Source organism: Serinus canaria, chromosome 3 (assembly GCF_022539315.1).
Source record: "Serinus canaria isolate serCan28SL12 chromosome 3, serCan2020, whole genome shotgun sequence".
NCBI lineage: Eukaryota > Metazoa > Chordata > Aves > Passeriformes > Fringillidae > Serinus > Serinus canaria.
Window position 1 is genome coordinate 99,035,216 of NC_066316.1, and position 22,333 is coordinate 99,057,548.

The following is a 22,333-nucleotide window of genomic DNA, read 5'->3' on the forward strand; positions in this document are numbered from 1 at the left end:
TAAGTTCTGCAGGAGCTGGTTCCTCAGTTCTCTGAGCACACAGCAGAGGAGCAGCCCCAGTGCCACTGTTACACAGCTGAGACATATCTCACATACCATCTAAAACAATTCTTTGGCATTTAACACTTAGGTTTTTTTCTGTGTAAATATAAGATTGCATCAATGTGTGAAATGATCAGATCCTGAGGTCTATAAAGAAGCTAAAGCTACTTGCAATACATCTAGAATTAAGCCATGGGACAAATCAGATCACTGCAACAGCAGGATCTTTCTAAAGCAGTAAAGGAAACCACACCATGGAAGCTGCAAACCCATTTGTTTACATAGTTGGCAAATGCATGGTTAGGTACCCAGAAAGCACAGCACTGCAAAGGAAGCCAAGTCAAATTCACTTCAGAACAGAGGTAGAAAAGCAAAATGCAGAACTCCAGTGATTTCATGTCTGCTAGCCATAGACCAGTTTATATTCAAACCTTAGAAATGAAAAGTGTTTGTAAATACCAAGTCTACTTCAGCTAAACATCCAACTGCTATCATGTCCCTTTTATCCTTCAAATATTCAATGCTGAGGTTCCCAGTATTAACATTAGATATAAGCAACAACCCTGAAAACAGCAGTTTTGGGGTTTTTTTCAGGCAGGCAGACATGAATTTAAAAATAAAAGTCTAAAATTAGAAAAATAAAAACACTGGCAAAGGCAACAACTTTGTTTTAATGAAAATGACTCCTCTAAAAGTTCAATATGATGAACAGAATCTCATTTTTCTATTTAAAATTTTAAAATGAGATATTGTATTTTCTCTGCTTTGAGAAACAAAATCCAACATAGCATGCTGTATTCAAAGGCAAACAAATCCATTCCTCTCTATTTAGATTTACCACTTATACTTCTTCAGAAATCAAAAACATCGTCATCATCATCATCACCATCAATATCATCAACATCATCAAAGGACCAATCCCAGTCCTTAAATGCCAGATCAAGTAATCTGCAACAGGAGGGTTTGATGTTTAATGAGTGTCACACTTCTATAAACTACTTGAAAATTCCTTTTGCTATCACTAAACCTTTTTAACTGAAAGACTGTTAAAGGTAGGTGTTTTTTTTCTTTGCCTATCACGAGTATGAAGATTCATTTAGTGTTCACATAAGTTAGGAATATTGCATTCATTGCAAATTCGTCTCAAAAATCATTCCATTCAATCAGAACTCTTACCATATTGATTTTTTTTCCCTAGAATTTCAGTAGGAAAGACTAACATACCTTTTATAAAATTATCTGCTTTCTGTTTTGTTGCTGTTTTTGTTGACTGAGGTGGTTCTATGCTCTCTTGCTATCCCCTTCTAGACAATAATGCAAACCTAACAATTTTTCCAATAAAATCAAGTAATTTTGAGTGTTGAAAAGAACACTGAATAAGATAGCACTTCATCTGAACGTACAAACAAATATAGCAGGATTTTACTGTGTCCCAAATACAGGGTGATTACACTATGAAGCTATCCTGTAGCTCATTATTCAAAGTTAAGCAATGCCAAAAAAGAGGATATATCAACTTGTTGTCTAGACCTCCCTGTCTGTGCTCCTTGTATGGTCACTATAGAACAAAGAAGGCAAGCAAGGCAAACCCTGTCAGCAAATGAGTCATTTTACTTATCTGAGGCATTTATTTTGGGATGAGGTGAATCATTGTCTAGAAGCACTCATCTCTTTCTGTTCTAATATCTGAAGTACTAACTTTTCAACTGCTATAGCTACAACAAATGAAACACAGCCTAGTCATCTATCCAGTGAGCTGGAAGGATCCTAATCAGGGTTATATGCCAAGCACAGGATGCAGGCATGGAAACCTTACCCTAAGAGAGCATCTATATAAACATGTTACATTGTTTAATACAGTTAATCACATGTTTTAAACAAAATGGGTTTCGGGGGAATTTGTATTTTCAGGCTCTAAACTATTTAAACCTTTAAATGTGAAATAGCCCTGAAAAGGCTCAATAATCATTTGTTACATGAACTATGGCTATTACACTTAAACAATTTATAGGAATTAAAATACAATAAAGTTGTTTTTTTACCAATTTGGAGTTATCCATTTGGCATGATCCAACCAAATGGCTAAGCAGAAATTATATGGCCTGTATGAAAAAGTGGTTTGCCTTTTCTTAAATCCTCAGGTAAGAAAAACAGCCATGAAAACCTTGAAGAAACCATCATTGTGTGAAATTCCTAGCAAGGACAGCATTTTTAGGACCAGGCAGCTTGGAAGGAACCTCAGGAGGTTTCTAGGCCAACATCCTGCTCAAAGCAGGGTCAGATACAAAGCTAGCACAGGATGCTCAAGGCCTTGTCCTGTCAGGTGTTGAGAGCCTCCAGGGATGGAGCCTGTCCAGCCTCATTGGCCTGTCTCTGCATTGGTTTTTCCTTCTATCCTGGCTCCTTCACTCCAAGCTGGAGTGTCTCCTGGTTCAGGGGAGCCCCTTGTTCCTCACCATGCAGCACTGATGAGCCTGGCTCTGTCTCCTGGATGCCCTCCCCTGAGTCTGGGGCAGGCTGCTATGGGAGCCCCTGGACATGTCCATCATCCAGGCTGAACAAGCCCAGCTCCCTCAGGCATCTGCTCTGACCACCCTGGTGGCCTCTGCTTGGTCCTCCCTTGTGTTGATGTCTAGCTCAGAGGTGGAGGCAGTGTTGTGCTGCAGACTATGGAGTGAACAGAGGGGTATAATCTCTTCCCTTGAGCATCCAGCTGTGCTCCTCTTGGTGCAGTCCCAGAGCCTACCTGGCTGCCAGGGCCCACTGCTCAGTCCTTAGATTGAACTGGCAACTACATCTTCATTCTTCATAAAGTTCATAAAGGAAAATTAATTATTTCATATGGTAAGCCCTTGCACAAGAGCCTCATAGAAACAACACTGAGATAGAAATTTACCATAGCAATAACAGTTATTTATGAGTATGTGGTTTCTAATTAAAGGTGTTTAAATCCATACAAATTACCACTGGTTTGACAGACCTACATTATTCTGGTAATAGGTGACATGACCTCACAGAACTACATTTTTCATCTGTTAGGTACATTTGTGAGGCTAACTTGGAAACTTAAACTGAAGAATTATATGCTTTATATACAAAAACGCTCATTCCCCTCCTTTTCCTACCAGTATACAATGGTAAATACTATGCTATAAAAGCATTTTGCACCAAAGTTGAAGACTGAAAAAAGGGTATTGAAAGGAAAAGAAGTATTTACAGAAAACCTAAGAATAGCTATTGAAAGAAAATCAGAATTTATCATATACCTTTATATGTTAACAGCAAGAAACAGAGTAACACCACTAAGTTAGACTGTAAACTGTGCAGAAGTGATCTACTTGTCCCCCAAAGTGTCATGAATGTTTTCCTGATTCCTGCTTTCAGTTCTATCACTGATATTTTGATTATTTTTGCAGAAAGAAACTCTTCAATATTTGGTCCCTAAAAAGTGATTTAAAAGCTTTTTTCCTTCATGATTATAATAAATCTATTAATTTAAAATCCAAATTATGAGGTCTGATTCTCTCTAAAATTTGTAAATAAAATCAACAAAAATTAGACTGTATGAAGGTTGGGAGGGAAGTGAAATTAAATTACTCTATGTCCTTCCACTATGCATTTCCACCCATTAAAATACCAGTATCTGTTTAAGATCCTTATGCTTCAAACCATAAGGATGTTTTGTGGGAATAGCAGCATCAGAGCAAGAGTGTGCTTCCCTGCATTCTCCATTGTAACTCTGACCACTCATCCAGCCCAGGTCTCACTCAGCCACCTGAGATACTGGTGCCAATCTGGTCACAGAAAAAAGGACAGCAACCCTGTCTAGGCACTGCCCAATTACCTCTCTGGGGACAAATGTTCAGCCTTTGCTAAACTGGAACACTGCGATGAACAAAATAAGTGAGACCAACCTTTTCAGAGGCTGCCAGCACTGGGAACTGACAGAAACAAATATAAACTAGTACTGCAGGTGATGAAAAAAGCAAACTGGAAAAAAGCCAGCAACTGCCCTGCACAATCATGTAAATGCTACCTGCAGAATGCTATCAACTTCCACAGCACATAGGATTCAGCTCCCTTGAAGTGATCCAGCAGGAAACTAATGATTTTTATATGGACAGTTTTTACCCAATTGAAAGAATCTGATTCGACTATTCTTTTAGGGATCATGAGACATTAGCATGAGCCCTTCTACCCTGAATAAGGAATTGAAACCAATTATAGGAAGACATTTAGAACAATAAATTAGATAGCAGCTCTTGTGTCACCTTGGTTTGTTTGGAGGAAGCTGTCGACTTGGTCGTCTGATGGACTGGTTTGGCTGTACCTTCATGGAAGTTCTGGGAGAAGATCGAGCAAAGGGGTCTGGTGCTGGAGGCTTCTTGGGTATTTTTTTCACCAGTCGGCTCACCCATTTTTGCTGTTCTTCTGTAGAATTAGCTAACAGTAGTAGATTCTTCGCCGTAGAAATATCATAGTACACTGTAATAAGATTTTAAAAATAAAAATGAGTATCATTTTTATTCTAAACATGGCCCCACATCAAAAATTAGCTGTCAGATTAGGATACTCTCATACTCGAAGCAGAGAAGTCAGCAGAGAGGTCAAAAGTAAAATAAACCAGTAGGTTTCATGGCTGCTGACAGTGCTTCCTCCTTTTATTTTGAGAGTAACAACTTAGTACTGCGGAAGATACACATTCAAGTGGAAGTAAACACGGGTAACGCAAAGAGGTGTGACTGACATTAAGAAATTATATAATGTTGAGTCAAAATGAACAACCTTCACCAAATGTAACCCATTCTATAGCACTGTTGTTTCCCCACAGCAGAGCACAGCACAGATTGTGAGCACCTTACAGCCACCATGCTCTGCTGCATGAGGATGACAACACAACAGGTACACGCACACCACAGCCACGTGCCATGAACCCAGAGCAGAGTGACCCTCATGGAGACACCCTCGGAAAGGGGCTGATGGCCACCTACTAACAAAAGACAAATTAACCTTTAGGTTCAGTTGGTGTCAGACCATTACTAGAATCCTCTGATCTATTAGAATGCCCTGTGACTCCAGCACTATCTGCATATTTAAATACTTGCTATTTACCTTTGCAAGGTGCTATAATCTCTTCCTTTTTATCCATGTGATCTTTGTGACATTTGATATGGCAGCGGCGACATTCCAGAGCAGGAGGAGGTTTAAACATGTGCCACAGGGGCTTCATGCAAGCTTCACAATTGGTTGGGAAGTGGTAAAGAGTAGGTATAAACTCATGTCCTTTGTGACATATGTAATTTGACTTCTCTCCCATGGGCTCCACAGGAAATTCCTGTTCCTTTTTGCTCTCTCCTTCATTAGCATATAGAATCTAGAATGAAAGCAAAATAATCTCAATACTCTGAGATGGCAAATATAAATTCACAGTCATTATCTAAGTACAAAGATTGAAGAAGTACACTAGGAATAATTTGTCAATGATTTTTTTTGTAGATATTTCATTAGACAGTATGTTTGACAATGTCTGAAATGCCACGTCTGTTACACTAGAAACATTAATTTATTAATGAATACCTGGAATATCCTAGGAATTTCCTTGGAATCTGCTCTGTACACATCAGTCTGAGTGACTGGTCGGACATGGAAGAGTTTGCTATAGGAAATTGTTTCAATAAAGACAAAAATTAATGTTACCACAATGACAAATATGAAAGATTAAGTTAGGATACAACATACCACATTAAGGCTTAGAACCATTAAAGATTTGTCAGATTTGTACAGATTTCTAATCACTTGGTAAAGCCCTGTCTTTCAACCCTGCACATGAACTCCCAAAAACTCTAAATAAAAAGAAGACACAAGCATCCAGCTACATTTGTGGAAGCATTGAGAAACCATCATCATGTGACTTTAATGGCTGCTGGCACCTTTCTAACACAATCCTGTCCCCATGCTCTGAATAGCCACATTCTGCATTTACAAAGAAAATAAATTAACTATATAACCCACCTGGAAGGCCACGTTGTAAGAGAAAATACATGAAAACTAAAAATTTTATCCTCTGTGCTACAGTTTTCATTACGTGCTCTGCTCCCAAGTGTGTGTGAGGAAGGTCTAGCTGAGCCTAGTGGGGGCACTTCAGTTACACCAGGGCTCAGTGCAGCTCTCTGGATCAGTCTGAGCACCACACTGCTCCTCCTGCACCAGTGCCTACAGCAACCCCACTCTGCACCACAGTGGGTCCAGCTCTACAGTTCCGATTTAAAAAGTCATGTCCCATGTGATGTTGTGCTCCCAGAATGGACCTCAAAAAGCCCTTTGGTCACAGATCTTTCCAACAGAGTTCACCTACAGATCAGAAAAAGGAAACACATATGGCAATACTTACTCTATATCCAACACCATATGGGGATTAGATTGCTCTTTATCTTGTTCACTGTCATAGAACAGGATCTTCTTGCTGCTTACAATTACATACTGTTAGGAGACAAAAGGATAAAACATGTTTTAATTCAGCTCATCACAGATGTCAAATATGTCACAGCAATTATCTATCACATATGTTGTAGCAATATTTTTCTACAATTTGATTAAATGGTATCTAAGTGGACAGTGGTAGTACTGTATACTACGTCCATGTCAAGGAATTCACTGCATAACAAACAAAATTCTGATTACCTGATAAATCAAGTTATATTATCAGATTAAGTGATTTTTAAACATATTTAAATATCTATGAAGAAACAAAAATGAAGATCAGGAAGAAAGTAGGATATAAGCTTTTTCTTTCCATTTTATTGATTTCATTTTCACTTAGACTGGTAGAGAGAGTAACTGTCATTCTCTGCCTATTTCACATGTGCACAACTAATAGGGATCAAATTTAAAAAGATCACTATTATACTTACCAGAATAGCTAGCAATGTTCACTAAAACGGTAATTACCTAAAAGACGTCCTACTTCCAGAATTTTGCCTAGAATTAACTGTAGGGCAGCAGTAAGGAAATTTGTATGAAAATGTGGATGGTACATTTTGGACAAAGACTCATCTAAGAGGTTACTGAGAAGCAGTAAACAATTGAAGGCTGCACAAGGAGGAGGAGGAGGTTTTAGTCTTATCTCCTAAATAAAGAAATTGTCAAGAACACCTGTTTCCAGACTCTGCCTAATTCCACCTGTACAATACTGCTGGGAATGCTTATGGCATGTATAAACATTTAAAGATCATGAATGACTGTTCTCAACTCTGGCTATACAAAGAGGTGTCCTTAATTATTGTAGTTGTTTTAAGCTGCTCCCCTCAGATGTAGCTATACCAGTTAACATATTTTATACATTAAAGGAGAGAACACATAAAAGAAAAACTGAAGTGTTGAAAACCTACAGTAAGTTTAAAGTTGAACCTATGCATAAAACAAAATAATAAATCTGGTTTTCTTACCTTTTTAACCCATCCAAATTTTTTAGTGTTATTTCTAACAGGCATTGATAGCCAACCTTCCAATCTTGATTCTGAAAAAGAGATATGTATTAAAGAACAAACAAAAAATATTTTTGAGACTTCTGTATATTTTTAAAGTTATTGAACATCAATAATAAACCAAGAGAGCAAACATGAGAAGATGAACTATTTAACAGTATGAGATCTTGTGAAGTTTACCATGGAAAATGTTCAGGAATACATTAAATAATGCACCACTGAATACAGCCAATAACCAGCAATGCAATCACAAAGAAGTAGTAGGAGGAAGGGAAAGAACAAACTTGCAATTATAGCACACACATTCCCTTTAGTAATTTTTTCATGTCTTAAAAGCCTTATGTCTATTGACTGTTACCTTTTACAACAGCACCTAAAGATATTAGTACAGACCACACAACATCCAGTCCAAGACCAAAGAAAAGGCAAATTACCACCACAAATAACCTATATACCCCATATGCTGGGGAAAATGTCAGTTTAGTACTCTAATTCATACTCTTTGGTCTGTAAATTTTTCTTTTCTCTAATTCTGCTGGTATCTCCTAGGCTTTCTGATCCAAAATAAGTAATTTTTGGCTAACTCTTAGGTCTTGCCTGAATTCAGCTGCCCTTTCACACACTTGCAGTATTTTATATTACACTGGCACATTTGTCAGATTTGATTTATCAAGAGTATTGAGAGCTCAGCTGTTGTTTGACACACACATTTCAGTAGTCACTAAAAGCTCAAGAGGATCACACTTTCCCAGTGCTTGGTAATACATAGGATCACATACCCTTCCACCCTATTTTTGTAGCTGCATGTAACACAAGTGTTTCTTCCCCCTATGTTTTATTAAGGGGAAGCATTTAATTGCAATGATATTTTTCTAATGAGTTTCCTATCCTAGCAGATAACCTTGACTTCTGCTGAGGAATCTCCAAAGTCAAAAATAGTGAAGTGTTAAGCATTAACAAAGACAAAACCATGGAACAAGTAGAAACATACTCCAAAATTACAAAAACTATTTTTCTTCTCATCAGAGGGCATTTGCAGGTTCCTGTCCATGTTTAACACAGTGTAACAAATAATTACTAGATATTCATAGAATTCTTTTTGTGTTAGAGAGACTTAAAGCAAGATACACAGATACACACTGTCTTCAATGTTTATTGCCCTACAAGCAATGTTCCTGAGACCTATTTTAATACACAAATTAAGTACATGAAACAGTTCTGTAACATTTGTTTTGCCTCATACCTGCCACCTTATATTGCTCCTTTCAACTACACCTCATAGAAAGTGTAACAAGAGTAAGGTTGATACAAAAAAATAGTCTACACCTTATCCAGGAAGCAGAAGTAGAGCAAAAAAATATTAATTTTTCTCCTATTTCCTCAAATATGATTTTTCTATTTTTCTCTGTAACCTGTAATACAGATTAAATTAGACAAAATGGAGAGCTTCTCATTATACTTCTTCACTTCTGGTGTCCATTCAATACTAACAAATGACAAAAAGGGCAGAATATTCCAAACTTCTCAAAATACTTATAAACACTAGGAGGGGAGAAACAACAGAATACACTATCCTACCTCAAATATTTTGTAATTATGTCAGCAAAAAATTCTATCTTAGCTATGATTTTTACTTTAGAACAAAGCAAAACCATGCACATAAAAGAACAGCAGCTAACAAGGAAAAATATATGTATGTATGTAGGTTTTCTTTCATCAGAAGCTTCAAAGCAAAAACCAGAGAACGAGGAAAATAGAGGAAATGCATTATTCTTTACTTTAGTTTGATGAAGCAATGTCAAAATACTAAAAGAGGATCTACCTTCAGTGGAAAGGTATTCACACTTTAAAGGAAACTCACGTGAAATACAGAAATTTGAATGCAATAAAAAACCTGCCTAACCCACCTAACATTAACGCTAAACAGAAGCTTTGTTAAAAGGGTGTATGTGTATAAAAAATGAATATAGAAATAAAAATATAAAATGAATATAGAATTTATAAAATAGGGCCTTATCACTCATAATATACTTTTAAGGTGAAACAATGTAATATTCAGGACAATTAATTTCTACAAGAATATCATACATGTTTAGATATGAGGAGATAGATATTTCCACACTTCACTTAAACACAAAGATTTGACTATTTGGTGTCCAGTACCTTGGGGTCACACAAAGAGCTGCAGATACTGTGTAGAGGCTATCTGGAAAACAAGCCATAAGGCTCATTTATTCAATGCCTCAATAAAAATGGTGGGTTTGTAACTGTTAGCAAGCATTTGCAAACATTTAGAGAAAACAGGCCAGTTATTTGTTCATGCAAACTTTCTCATGTCTTTGATGGCAATGTTTACTGCTGCTGCAGCGTGTTATCTGCCAGACTGGGTTTATGTTTCTTTCATTATGTATTAATAGTGTTAGTTCTGAAACAAAGAAGAACACAATAAGAACAAAACCAAACGGTTCTCAGGGATGTCACCTGTGCTATCAACTTCTGTAGGGCTGTGGGAACAAGACAAATGCTCTTCCTCTGAGTCAGAATCGGAATCAAGAAGCATGCGAGAACTGGAAGGCTTAGTGGCAATACTGACAGAGGTAGAAGAGTGCTGATAGGTAAAGGACATGGATTCCATAGTGTGGGATTGAGTGATATGGACTAAACATAAAGCATAAAGGAGGAAAAGTAAAAAAACAAGTCAAAATAGAATCTCTAAGAGAGTATTAGTTTTACATTTTATCACATACATACAATAATTGTAAGGTAACCACCAAAATAAAGTGAAAAAAATATTTAGTTCTAATGGAGCACAACAGAATTTTAAAAAAATTTCTTAAATAAATACGGTGAAGTATTACAACAGACAGATTTAGTTAGCAGTGAGCAAGTGATCACTATCAAAGAATTGTAAGATGGTAGAAATAGATGAAGATGAGAATCACGGAATCATCAGACCATCAATTTAATACTCCAGTTTCTATGGAAAAACACTGGTATAAACCCAGTTAATGCAGAAATATTAATAAAATTAACATACCAGGGAATCCATCATCTGCCTCAGCCTCTCCAGGTCCACTGCCTATGCTACTGTTGTCCAGACCAATGTGCAGTGACTGCAGCTGGGAACGAAGCTGTTCAATGTCACTGTCTTTGCTGTCCAGAGTCATCTGCAGTTCAATCCGTATCTGACTCTCTTCTGCTATTTGCTGCAGGGATAAATCATAAGATGTCCTATTATCACAATATTTGGTTTACTCAGAGAAAATTATGCAGAATTTGTAGCCAATCTCAATATACATTCTGTGTATTTCTTCTGGTTGGGAAAATTCAGAAATAGAGATTGGATATGCTACATTAAAGTCTATATCAATAGTAAGACTTTACAAAAAATACTGCAATGTTTATATTTACAAAAGGATCTTACTGCCTGCATTTCATTTATTTCCTTCTGGTATTTGATCATCATCTGGGTTAACTTTTCTCGTTCAGACTTCAGTTCCATATGCAGCTTCCTATTTTCCTTTTCCTTCCGCCGTACATCAGTGTCAGCTCCACGTTTCACTGGACCCTTCCGATTCATGATTTCAGCCAATTTATTCACAGCCTTCCCATGGGAAAGAAAAAAGTGTCATAAACCACACTAATAAATACACAGAGTTAAGTTGTGAAGAAATAAAATCTTCTCTCCATCTCTAACCAGGCACTTCTACCTATAAACTAAGACCTCTGCAATCCAGTACTACAAGCTTGCTTTGATTCAGCATATTACACAAAACATAAAAGAAGGTAATGATGTCATTTTTACTCGAAGCAAGCATTAGATCTGTGAGCACTTTCTCTCATTTAAAAAATCCCTTCCATTTTCACTAGACAGACCCAAAATATGTCTTTGTATTAAAATGCCACTTGTTCTAAAAAACAATCTAGATTAAAATCAGAAATGTACTTCTTTATAGAACTTGTAGAGATATGTAAATCAAGACTGAAACCAGTAACATATTAAATCATTTGATGGAAATGAAGGCTTTTGCTGGTGGAATACATCTGGATTAGAAGTTCCTCTATTATGAATCATAAGGATCCAGTTTCAGTACACTGAAAGTCTACTTAGAAGAAGGAAAAAACCACCAATATATTTTCTTTGAGAGGAAACACAAATAAAGCAATACTGGTATATATCAATAGTTTATAATGGAAAGTATTTTATTAAAAATTATTTGATTCATGAACAATGTGTCTACATGCATTTGAATGTATTTGCTTACCTGGGTTTTTAATGTTCTTTCATTCAACAACTGCTTCTCAAACTGTGCTTTAATATTTCCTACATTTGCTTCTTCTTCTTTTAGCTTTGTAATTTCTGTAGCAAGGTAATTAAAAGAAAATTTATGAAAACTCATGACAAATGCATATAGTACTATTAAAGAACAAACCTAGTTTCAATTTAAATCCCATTTGGTACAAGACTACGTACGTTCTTGTGCTTCCTTCAGTTTATTGTTTAGTTCTTCTTTCTCATTAGCAAGGTTAGCCACATCACTAGTTAGTGTCCTATTTGCTTCCTCCAACTAAAAAAAAAAAAAGGACAAATGACCATGTAACAAAACTCATTTGGCAAACAAAGCAGCATTACAAGAAAGACAGAAGGAAATGCTGCAGAGTGAGACCAAGATAAGGATAAGAGGACTTGCTGTAAGAGGGGTAGGGGCACTGAAGAAAGAATGGTCAGAAAAATGCATGGAAGGAACACAGTAAGAGATTCTTGAATTTCAATCATAAGAAATAAATGATTAAAAACCTTAGGCATACTTGTATATCTCTAAATTTGCTAAAGAGCAATGGATAACTCAAACTGCAAATAAAGTTCACATACAACCTCTACCAAAATTACAGATCATGTAACTCACTGAGGCTATGGTGGCATCTTTCTCAGTAAGTTCCTGTTTATGCCTCGCCATCATCTCTTTAATCTCCAGCTCTTTCATAATCTTCTCTTTTTCCAAATCAGAGTACTGCTCTTCAGCAATGGAACGGGCAAGTTGTTCTGAATCTGCTTTTGTCAAAGTAATCTCTAGCTGAGCAGCCAAGGAATCTCTGCAAATTATTGCATATTATTATATATATATACATTCAACTTTAAAATGGGAAGGGTTGGGAGGGCAGGAAAGAAAACAACAAAAAGCCATCCTGATCTTTTATGTATTAGTAGTCCAACTAGCAAAACCTACCTCTCATCCTGTAACTCTTGTATCTTTTGCTGTATTTCTTTACAAATTTTGGTCTTTTCCTCACATTCTTCTTTAAGTTCTCGAACTTGTGTCTTATAGAGAGTCTAGAATTTAAAGTTGGAAAGAAAATTATGTGGTTTCTATGCTCTTGAAGGTCCACAAAATTTATATAATTTTACATGGTATGCAGTTCCTTAATCACACTAATTAGAGTATAATTGTGCAATGCCTTCTTGAAACTTATCTAAACGTCATCATCACTCATAAATGTCCTTTAGTTATTTTACTTTGTTGTTTTTCCTTTTTTAATTTGTATTTTTGTGAATGGGTAGGAATATGATTTACATTTTTGTTGTTTGTTTTATACATACTGCTAAAGATACTCTAAATGTGAAAATCACTATTTTGTACAAAATCAGAAGTATCAGAAGCAGAGAATATAATAAATTTCTTTTTCTCTTTTATTTTAAATTTCTGTCTCATGTAATTAGGCATGTGGAGTTAAGATGCTAATCACACAAATCCATAAAACCAATATGACAGTTAAAGAACAGAAAGAAATACAGGAATAAGGGAAAACCAATTAGAAAATAATTTGAAATGCAAAATTCCATGGAATCAATATAAATTTAGAACTCTGAAGAAAATGAAAGAAACATTATATTGCTCTGTCCATTCAAATGACTGACTACAAGTCAAGTGACAGATGACTCAAAGTGTACTTACTGCAAGGATTTCAAGACAGATTGTCTCTCTGGCCCATCTACAGCAGTCAACTGACCTCAATTCTCTCTTTCTATCCTTTAATATGTGTAACATTTTAATCTATAGAACTTTAGGCAGGCCTCCTCCTCACTGACCTAAATCCACAAGGAAATCTTAATTTTTCACTAATATTGAAACAAGCCTTTTGGCACCTCATGCAGTGTGACTGGCTATGCACTGGTAATAAAAATTGACCTCCACATGCCAGTAATGATTTTTAAGTATGCTTTGGTGTACCGTGCCACAATAAATGACAAACTCCCACCAGATCACTACCAAGTTTGGTTGTAATGCAAAATTTCCTTCTGAGCTGTAGATGCACATGTATTATCATGTCACATGAGAATACAACTCTCCTCTGCCATACAGCATGGAAAAGGCTTGAAACATGCACGAGATGATTCACACTGTGGAAAAATGAGCTGCTTGACTCCTCCCTCTGAACTCCCCTACAAAGCTGTGACATTTCTCAACATGAGCTCTTTTGTGCTGCTCAGTGATCAAGATCAAGGCAGCAGACAACACTGGAGACAGGCACAAGAAAAACAAGTTGCTTTGGGTTACAGATGTGAAATGTCTGATGGCTGAGGGGGATGAAGAAAAGCTAACGTACTTGCTAAACAGATTAATATAAAAATAAAGCAGCATAATACATACTGAGAAATACTGCTCAGCTTCAAGCTGGTCTTGAAGCTCTTTCATTTGTCCATCTGCATCTTGACGTTCCCTAGAAAGGAAGAACATTCTTCAGAGATATGAAGATATTCCAAAGCAGTAAACAGAAAAGACAGCATTCACACTCTTGAGATCTCCAGCAATTTCTTGACCTAAGTATCATCAGCTATTAAACCTGAAGCTTCCTCTGGGTACCAGCTCTCTTTTTCACTTGTACAGCTGAGAATACTGCACTAATAACAAGTCAGTTTAATACTGCTAACACACTAACTACAACAGCATCACAAAGTTTAACTGGTAAGAGACACTGATAAAGTAAACAGCCACCAACAGAATCTTATTTCCATATAAAATGTCACTGATCTGACTGGTTGTTTTGGGTCTCTTGTTTGCTAGAGCACGGTGTGTGAAAGTCTGTATTCCTTGACATGCATATTTTCTTGAATTCATCTGTTATTTAAACAAGAATCAGTTCCATAACAACAGAATTGTAGCAGAAAAGACTTCTGCCAGTCTTCCACATTATGGCCACCTTCTACATGACTAACTGCATCTTGCTGACAGAAAGCCAAAGCACAGGGAGACAAAACATGCAAAGTCATAAAGGAGCTAAGATTGAGATTCATCTGACATGTGTGGTAATCTGGTCTTTTCATTCATAAGCAAGTTCTTTATGTGAACAAAAACAATTATTTCTTTCCTTACTTCCAATCAGGTGCAAATACTTCTTGTAAAACCTTGAAGAACTCCTATCTGAAGGTCCAAGGTAGTATATACCTGTAAGGTATTTACTACAAGGTAGTAAATACCTGTAGTACTAGGTATTTCCAAAGGTTATGCTTTGTAGCTCTGTAGCAGTATTCATTTCCAACTCTAGACTAATAATTCCAGTAATAATTTTCTAGAGTAATAATTCTAGTAACTTTCCTCTTAAGTCCTACATCATTAAAATAAAGTACCTAGACCTTCAGTTAAATAAGTGTTTCTCTGAAGTTTTCAGACTCATATTTAAACTGTGTTTTCTAGGATTTTCAGGATAACAAACATCTTTTAATACAAACCTATACATTGCTGAATTACTAGGGCAAGTCACAATTACAGTCACTGTAAATTATTTTAAAGAACAATTAAGTTTTGCACTGTAGCACAGTATATTTTTTGCAGCAATTTTTTAAAAAATAATTTTGCTCCCAGCTTTTGTTCCAAAAATATTTCAAATCGGTAACATGACTAAAACATATAGAGCAATTTACATACTTGCGGAGTTCATTGTTTTGTTTTTCCAGACTTAATTTGATTTCCTGAAGGTGGTTATTCTCCTGTTTTAACTGCTTCTCTGACATTCTCAAGGTGTTGACCTGCTGTGTTTGCATCTTGAGGTCATTTTGAGTGAGACAGCGCTTTTGTGTTTCTTGCTCTATTTTTAATGTCAAGTTTTTTACCTGAAAAAGAAGCAAAAACCTGTGAATTTTACAGATCTACACAGGAAAACAACATTTAAACAGTCTCTAATTGACTTCCTTTACATCTCTTGGTAAATCAAAGCTGCTTCCTGAATAAAAGCATTAGCGCACATTAGATTACCTAATTTTTCCATGTCAATCTCACAGCATCTACCATTATAGAGGAGAAACCTTTTAACATGAACAATGCTGAAATATATCAGAAAATGACACCACACTCCATGAAGCAGACTTTTTAAAGTTTCAAAGGCAGAGAAGGAAAACTTGGTTGCCATTTTCATTCACAAATATTCCTAAATACATCTATAACAGGAAAAATACTAGGACATTGAAACCAAGGTTTGACCCAAGACTCCTTTTGTCAGTGCTCCTTACATCTTCACTCAGTATGTCCTTCTGCCGGAGGAGCTCATTTATCTTCTGCTGTGATTGTTTGAGATCGCAGTCTAACATGGAGCGCTGCTTCTCAGCTTCCAACAGCCGATTTTCTACTTTCTGCTTCAAAGCTCTCTCTTCCAAAAGTTTCTTTTCCATTTCTGTGAAGTAAAAGTGACATCAGTGAAGTGTAAACAGCAGCTTTTGGAGGCCAAAGGGTAGAGGATGTCTACCCTGTAGTAACAATGAGCCACATGTTTTTCCTTTTAAAACTGAACAGGAAGACTACTTGGAAGTGATTAATTAAAACTTTCACAGTAAATGTACACCCAGAGGATGCTTTTTCAAGCATTTCTGACAGAGCTATTTCCTACTTTTGAGCTTGTAGATAACTTCCAGTTTATCTGTAACACCTCTGAGATGAACAAGATGGGTGGAATTTTAAAAATAAAACATTTAAATCTACTGTGCTCTGACTGTGATAATATAAAATCAAAGAGCTGAAGCTGTTTGGGAACCTCATATGCCAAGTGACTCAGCCATTATTACTGAATCATTCTTGCTTCTTTTGAAGATCTGCATGCTGAAATTTTTTGTGAATGCTCTGCAATTGGAAGGACAGAATCTGTAGGTAGCTTTTTAATTAGCTGCAATAAACACAAGCATTTAATTTAAAAGTAAGAGCTATCTTCTGGATTTTTTTTGGCAGTTATCCTTCCCTTCAGTTGTATGAGATACACCAGAATGTGCACAGTAAAATATTATCAACTTTGTACAATTCACACCTAAGTCCAACCGTGATGTCAAATCCATACCTTTCATGGCTTCAGATTTTGCTTCCTCTATAGACTCATAGATCTTATTTTTGTCTGCTAATCGTGCTTTTGTGGCTTTATGTTCAGCTTCTTCTTGTTCAAGGTTCTGCTGCATAACTTTAAATTTATATGTCATATCAATTTCCATGTTGCTCTTTTCCTGTTAAAGAAAAAATAACATTGAAATAAAACATTAAATACACCAGGTTAGTGGCAGAATTTTGAAAAACAGTAATGTGCTGCTTGCAAGGATGCCTGGAGAGAAGAGAGAGCTCGTGCTAAGGAACTGAGAGCTCATTTCCATAAATGTTTTTTTGTGAACACCAAAGTGCTCTAAAAATGTACAACGACATCCCCAGTTGCAAACAATTTCAGAATTACTGCCTTAACAACCAACATTCTGTAGTAAGAGCAGCTCAAAGTTTAACTTTATTGAAGAAATTTTTCAAGACTTTTGTTTCAATAACAAATTTGTTAAAAAAGTCCTTTCATCAGAGGCTCTTTTAGTTTTGGCAATAATGAGAGTTTAAAAAAACTCCACACATGAAATGAAATGTAGCTACTGTACTGTTAAGGTACACAGCAGAGTACATAATTAAGTACTTAAGTACTTTAAAAGTAAAATGTGTCATGATTGTATGGAAATTATGTCTTTTTTCCCCCACCTCTCAAATTGGAAAAAAAAAAAAATTTAAAAAAAAAGCTGAATACAAGGCTTATTTTTTTATAGGTTTAGTTGCAATGTCTCAAATAATAAAATTAAAAATTCAAAAATTCTGTAAGAATGTAACACCAATGTTCATTTAGCAGTGTTGTTACCTTTTCTAAATCTGTGAGCTTTTCCTGCAATTGTCTTTTCTCCATTTCCAGTTTGGCTAATGCACTCTTTCCATTTTTCACTTCTTCTTCAAGGCTAGATATTCGACCTTAAAATTACCAAAATATTAATGAGACTGTGGTCAGTGTGTGAAAAGAAGACTGTATTTTATCTATTTAGAGATAACATTTTTTTAAATGTAACAGCTTCTAATTCTGACTATTAAGAACGTCTCCTTTTACGGTGATTCTAAAAGTTTTCAATAATGTTTTATAGATGTCACCATACATTTTTTCTTAAATGCTATTCAAAATTATGCAATGCTTTATAAAACAGCGCCCTTACCTAGTCACAGTCTGAAACTCAAGTAACACCACCCACACCAGAAACCACCAGAAACAAGAAGTAATCTTAACTTCAGAAGGTTTGCAGAAATACCTTGTAAATCACTGATAATCTCTGATCCATGACTTCGATCTCTCCTTTCTGATTCTAGAGCTGACTGAAGATTGAGATACTCCTTCTCCAGTTTGAGTTTTGCATTCTCTAGCAGGCAGTTCTTATCTTGTAGTTCTCTATTATTAATTTCCAGCTGCTGGATTTGCTTTGTGCTTTCTGTCTGGTTTTTCCTTAACCTGGCTGCAGTATCAGACTCTGACCGCAGCAAAGAATTGGCTTCATCCAACTAAGATTGATAAAAACACACTTCAGAAACAATTAAAATATAAAGCCCACTATTTCTACTACAGAATACTAGGTTTTATGGATTAAAGAAGTAAGGAGTATATTTTAAGATTACTTTTGAACACAAAAACCTAACAAGAAAGAACAGATTTTAAAACCCAATTGCACATTTCAAATTCCTCCACTGTTACCAAAATCTGTACTTCAAGCAGTGATTATTTTAAAATATATAAAGCTGACATACCTGTCTTTGTAGTTGACTGATTTTTTCATTGGATATTTGAGAGTTCTGATTCCTCTTTTTTAAATCTTCAAGTTGGTCTTTCAAACTGTTAACTGCAACAAAAATAATTCAACATTGTTAATCACTGTCATGAAAACACTTCAATTGGAGCTATAATTTATTTATTTTAAGTATTAAAAACCCACATCAAAACGGAACCTTCAAGCATAGTTCAACATACCCTCATTTTCCAAATTGCGTTTCTTATCTGCTTCATGTTCTGCTTTCCTCTGGTATTCTGTATTCTTATGCTGAAGAAGAGCCTTCTCTCTCTCCAACTGCCTGACTGCAGACTCTACATTCTTCCTTGAAGTTATCTGGATATATTTAAAAAACCACAGCACTAATTATACACACAGGAGTGGTATTCTTTTACGATAAAAACCCAGCTCATGCACCCAGTTTAGTCTGTAATGGAGGAAGCCAGCCCATCTGCCTGCTGCAAATCCTACGTATCAGAACACGTGGTCAAATCCAGCCCAGGATGTCTATGGCCAGAAGCTTTGCAATTTAAATACTGTTTGATCATCTGAATTTGAGAAACCTGGTCAACCTGCCTAAGCAGTCACTCTGGGAGCAGACAAACATACATGTAAAGGTAAGGTCTTGACATGCACCTGCATGAGCCGTACATTAAGTTGTACACAGCCACATCTAAATTTGTAGAAGCAGTAAGGTGCAAAGCTGGGTAAGAAATAACTAACACCAAACAATCCAAAGGGCTTCTTCCTCTGGAAACATTACTCTCACACCTTCAATTTTTAAAATCTGTATGGGAAATTTGTGTCATGCTGTCTGCCAACTTAAAAATATGGTAAAAATCCTGTTCTAGAGAGAAATGTGCAGCTACAGTACACAAATCATAATGAAAATACTTTGGCAGTGACAACAATTTCATGCTTGTGAATACAAAGAAATCAACTGGTGTTATTTCCTATAAAATATACAGCTGATCAAAAGCAATTTGCTGTTATTGAAGGGGAAAATCCACACACAAATGATAAAGTTGTAATTCCAGTAAGAAATCTATGGCCTTACCTCTTCATCGAGCTCTTTCGCTATCTTCTCTAAACGAACACTTGTAGACCTGAACAAATTTTAAAAATAATTTTAAAGCCTGCTGATAATACAGAAATTACACTGTTTGGATGTGTCTCACAAATTTTAAGTAAGGTGCTTTTGTCTTATTATTTTTATGCAAGATATTCTATTTTAAGCAAAAACATGAAACCTCAAGGACTGGTGAAATCACTAAACAGTGATACTCTTATAGGGAATTAAAGCAAAAAAAACCTCAAGAAATCCCCCAAAACCACCCCAGTAGTCACAGGAGTAGCAAGAATTAAGCCAGCAACTTACATTGAGGTCTGCTTGCAGGGTTGGGAATCCCCAAAGTGGATTAAAATGCTTTTAAGCATTCAAAACCAAAAGGTCTAATGAAACATTTTTATAAACATACCAAACATGTTGAAACATTCTCACCTGTACTTCTGTTCTAGTTCATCTTTGGCTTGTAATTCATTACTGAGCTGTTCTTCTAGCTTGCTTAGTTTTTTCTGAAACTGTGTAAAATGTCAAAAAAGCATGGCCCACATATAAAAATACTTTCACAGAAAACAAATGCAATTCAATGAAATAAAAAATAAGGGAAAGTGAGGAAAATTAATTCAGTCTTCCAGTATATTATTTTAAAACCATCACTAGAGGGTTACATCTTTACAGGGTATTAATTCTGATAATTTTGAATACATGGATTTATAGCAACAAAATTTGCTGCATACTGAATTGAATTGAACCATGACAGAATTATGTGCCACAGATTGTGAGTCATTAAATTTATATGGGCAAAAAACATTGTTACCGGCCCTTTGTTGTGCTCTGTAGCCAGAGACTTTCCACTGGAGCAGTTGTTTTTGGATAGCATTTTCTAAATGAAATGAAAAAATAAAAAAGGGGTGTACATGACCAAATTGGACAATATTAGATAGTATGGCTAAACATGTTCAATGACCGCACATAAAGAAGAATTTCTTAGTCTCATACCTTGGAAGCTAATGAACACTTTGGAAATGCTTTGGTTTGCTTACTAAAATATTTTTATGAAATAATTATGAAACCAGTACCCAAATACTAATGAAATAAATTATAAATAATAAAATTTTGGATTCCTCTCAGGACTTCAGGCTTTCAAACGCTTTTATTTTCCTCCCTTCCTCCTCTTCCTCTACCCCCAAAACATGAAATGTAAAAATGTGGTTTTCCAAAACACTTTATAATTATTACAATTTGAAGATTTCCACAACAGGAACATTGAAAAGGACATTAAAACCGGAGATTTGTTGCTTGAGAAAATACAAATAAGTTGTCAGAAGTGAAATGCAAAGTTTTACCATCTGCATTTACATACACAACATAAAGCAAACATCATGAATGTGACCATATGTATTTTAAACAGCAGTACCATTTCTATTTAAAAGGTGAAGTCTAAAACTATTCATCTGTTCATCAATGACAGGAAGGGAGTCTCATAAACTTGTGCTATTAAATTTATCTGATCAATACATAATGCATTTCCTTTATGTATTTTTAAACTTTGAAAAGGAATTGTAAGTTTTAAGAAATGTTAACATACTATCTACACTTGAATAATACAAATGTTGAAGTAACATAATGAAGTAAGTATATGAAAATATTGCTTCTTCCTGTCATGCAAATTTTAATTCATTTGTCAATCCTCAAAAGCTGGATAAACAAGCTCCATATGCTCCAACTGGAGTATGATTTAAACATTCTCTTATCCCTGCAGGTGATAATTTACTTTTTCAAACTTTGAATAAATCAGTCATGAATCATTAATGCAAGTGTGGGGAATTCACAAGAGTAATGCTGTCTGTAGGAAACACACTGGCTTTCTAAACAAATTCTGGATGCAAAAAGAATTTGAGAAAAATCTGTATTCATTTATCTTTATACAACAGTACCTTAACACTTGATTACAACTGTTTCAAAATACAGCTGGTTTACTACTAACAATTTGGTGAATAAACATTAAAGATACTTCACATCCACATAAAATTATGAAGGAATTTTTTTATTCCTGTCATAATTCAGATACTATACTTACCTCTTTGCTGTCCTGTAAATAGAAAATATCATTTTTATTGAGGATCATTAAAAGAAACAGAGCTCCCCACAAAAAAAGTTTCAACACTTATTTTAGACTTTGTCTTTTCTTAACACACTTAACAAAATTAGTTAATCATCCTATTAATACTAAGGAAAAAAGGCACTAACCTCATTTTTACTAGATTGCACAGATTCGTTTTCTCTGCAAGACTGAGAGGAGTCACTTAGCAACCTGTCAAAAGCAAAAACAAACCCCTCCAGCTCTTATTCAAGTTTTCAACAACTCTGCAACCTTGCCATTTTAATAAATTCTCTCAAATCTCAATTTGTCCTATGCTGCTCTCAGAAAGAAGCTTGTTTCATTTTGGTGTCAGTGCATCTTTCTGATTTAAATTGTTCCTTAACAGAATGTTTCCAAAACTACAGCAGCTTAAAATTTTATAATTAATACAATTGTTTCTTGATTATTCAAGATGAATTCTAGAAAGTTATTATGCTGTGTAAGCTTTCTTCTAAAATAACTAATAAAAAGTAATTTTAGAAAACAAATTACCAATATATCAGAATTTTAACCTA

General features: G+C 35.5%; 1 protein-coding gene across 3 annotated transcripts in view; it reads right to left on the minus strand.

The window, feature by feature from the left end:
* The window catches only part of ROCK2 (Rho associated coiled-coil containing protein kinase 2), a 104,337-nt gene that overhangs the window by 10,652 nt on the left and 71,352 nt on the right, over positions 1 to 22,333 (minus strand). For 2 of the 3 annotated variants that reach the window (XM_030236262.2, XM_050972529.1), the window contains 22 exons: positions 21,926 to 21,989; positions 20,114 to 20,193; positions 19,670 to 19,718; positions 18,813 to 18,948; positions 18,593 to 18,684; positions 18,103 to 18,349; positions 17,667 to 17,773; positions 16,848 to 17,007; positions 16,033 to 16,193; positions 15,452 to 15,636; positions 14,177 to 14,246; positions 12,755 to 12,858; positions 12,434 to 12,620; positions 12,001 to 12,094; positions 11,792 to 11,886; positions 10,951 to 11,130; positions 10,564 to 10,732; positions 7,488 to 7,558; positions 6,434 to 6,522; positions 5,620 to 5,698; positions 5,155 to 5,416; positions 4,314 to 4,527 (listed from right to left, as the gene is read on the minus strand). In XM_030236262.2, the coding sequence (XP_030092122.1) occupies positions 4,314 to 4,527; positions 5,155 to 5,416; positions 5,620 to 5,698; positions 6,434 to 6,522; positions 7,488 to 7,558; positions 10,564 to 10,732; positions 10,951 to 11,130; positions 11,792 to 11,886; positions 12,001 to 12,094; positions 12,434 to 12,620; positions 12,755 to 12,858; positions 14,177 to 14,246; positions 15,452 to 15,636; positions 16,033 to 16,193; positions 16,848 to 17,007; positions 17,667 to 17,773; positions 18,103 to 18,349; positions 18,593 to 18,684; positions 18,813 to 18,948; positions 19,670 to 19,718; positions 20,114 to 20,193; positions 21,926 to 21,989 (2,895 nt within the window). Of the gene's footprint in view, positions 1 to 4,313; positions 4,528 to 5,154; positions 5,417 to 5,619; positions 5,699 to 6,433; positions 6,523 to 7,487; positions 7,559 to 10,563; positions 10,733 to 10,950; positions 11,131 to 11,791; positions 11,887 to 12,000; positions 12,095 to 12,433; positions 12,621 to 12,754; positions 12,859 to 14,176; positions 14,247 to 15,451; positions 15,637 to 16,032; positions 16,194 to 16,847; positions 17,008 to 17,666; positions 17,774 to 18,102; positions 18,350 to 18,592; positions 18,685 to 18,812; positions 18,949 to 19,669; positions 19,719 to 20,113; positions 20,194 to 20,492; positions 20,559 to 21,925; positions 21,990 to 22,333 lie in introns of all 3 variants that reach the window. The other variant, XM_018920833.3, reaches the window with a different exon arrangement.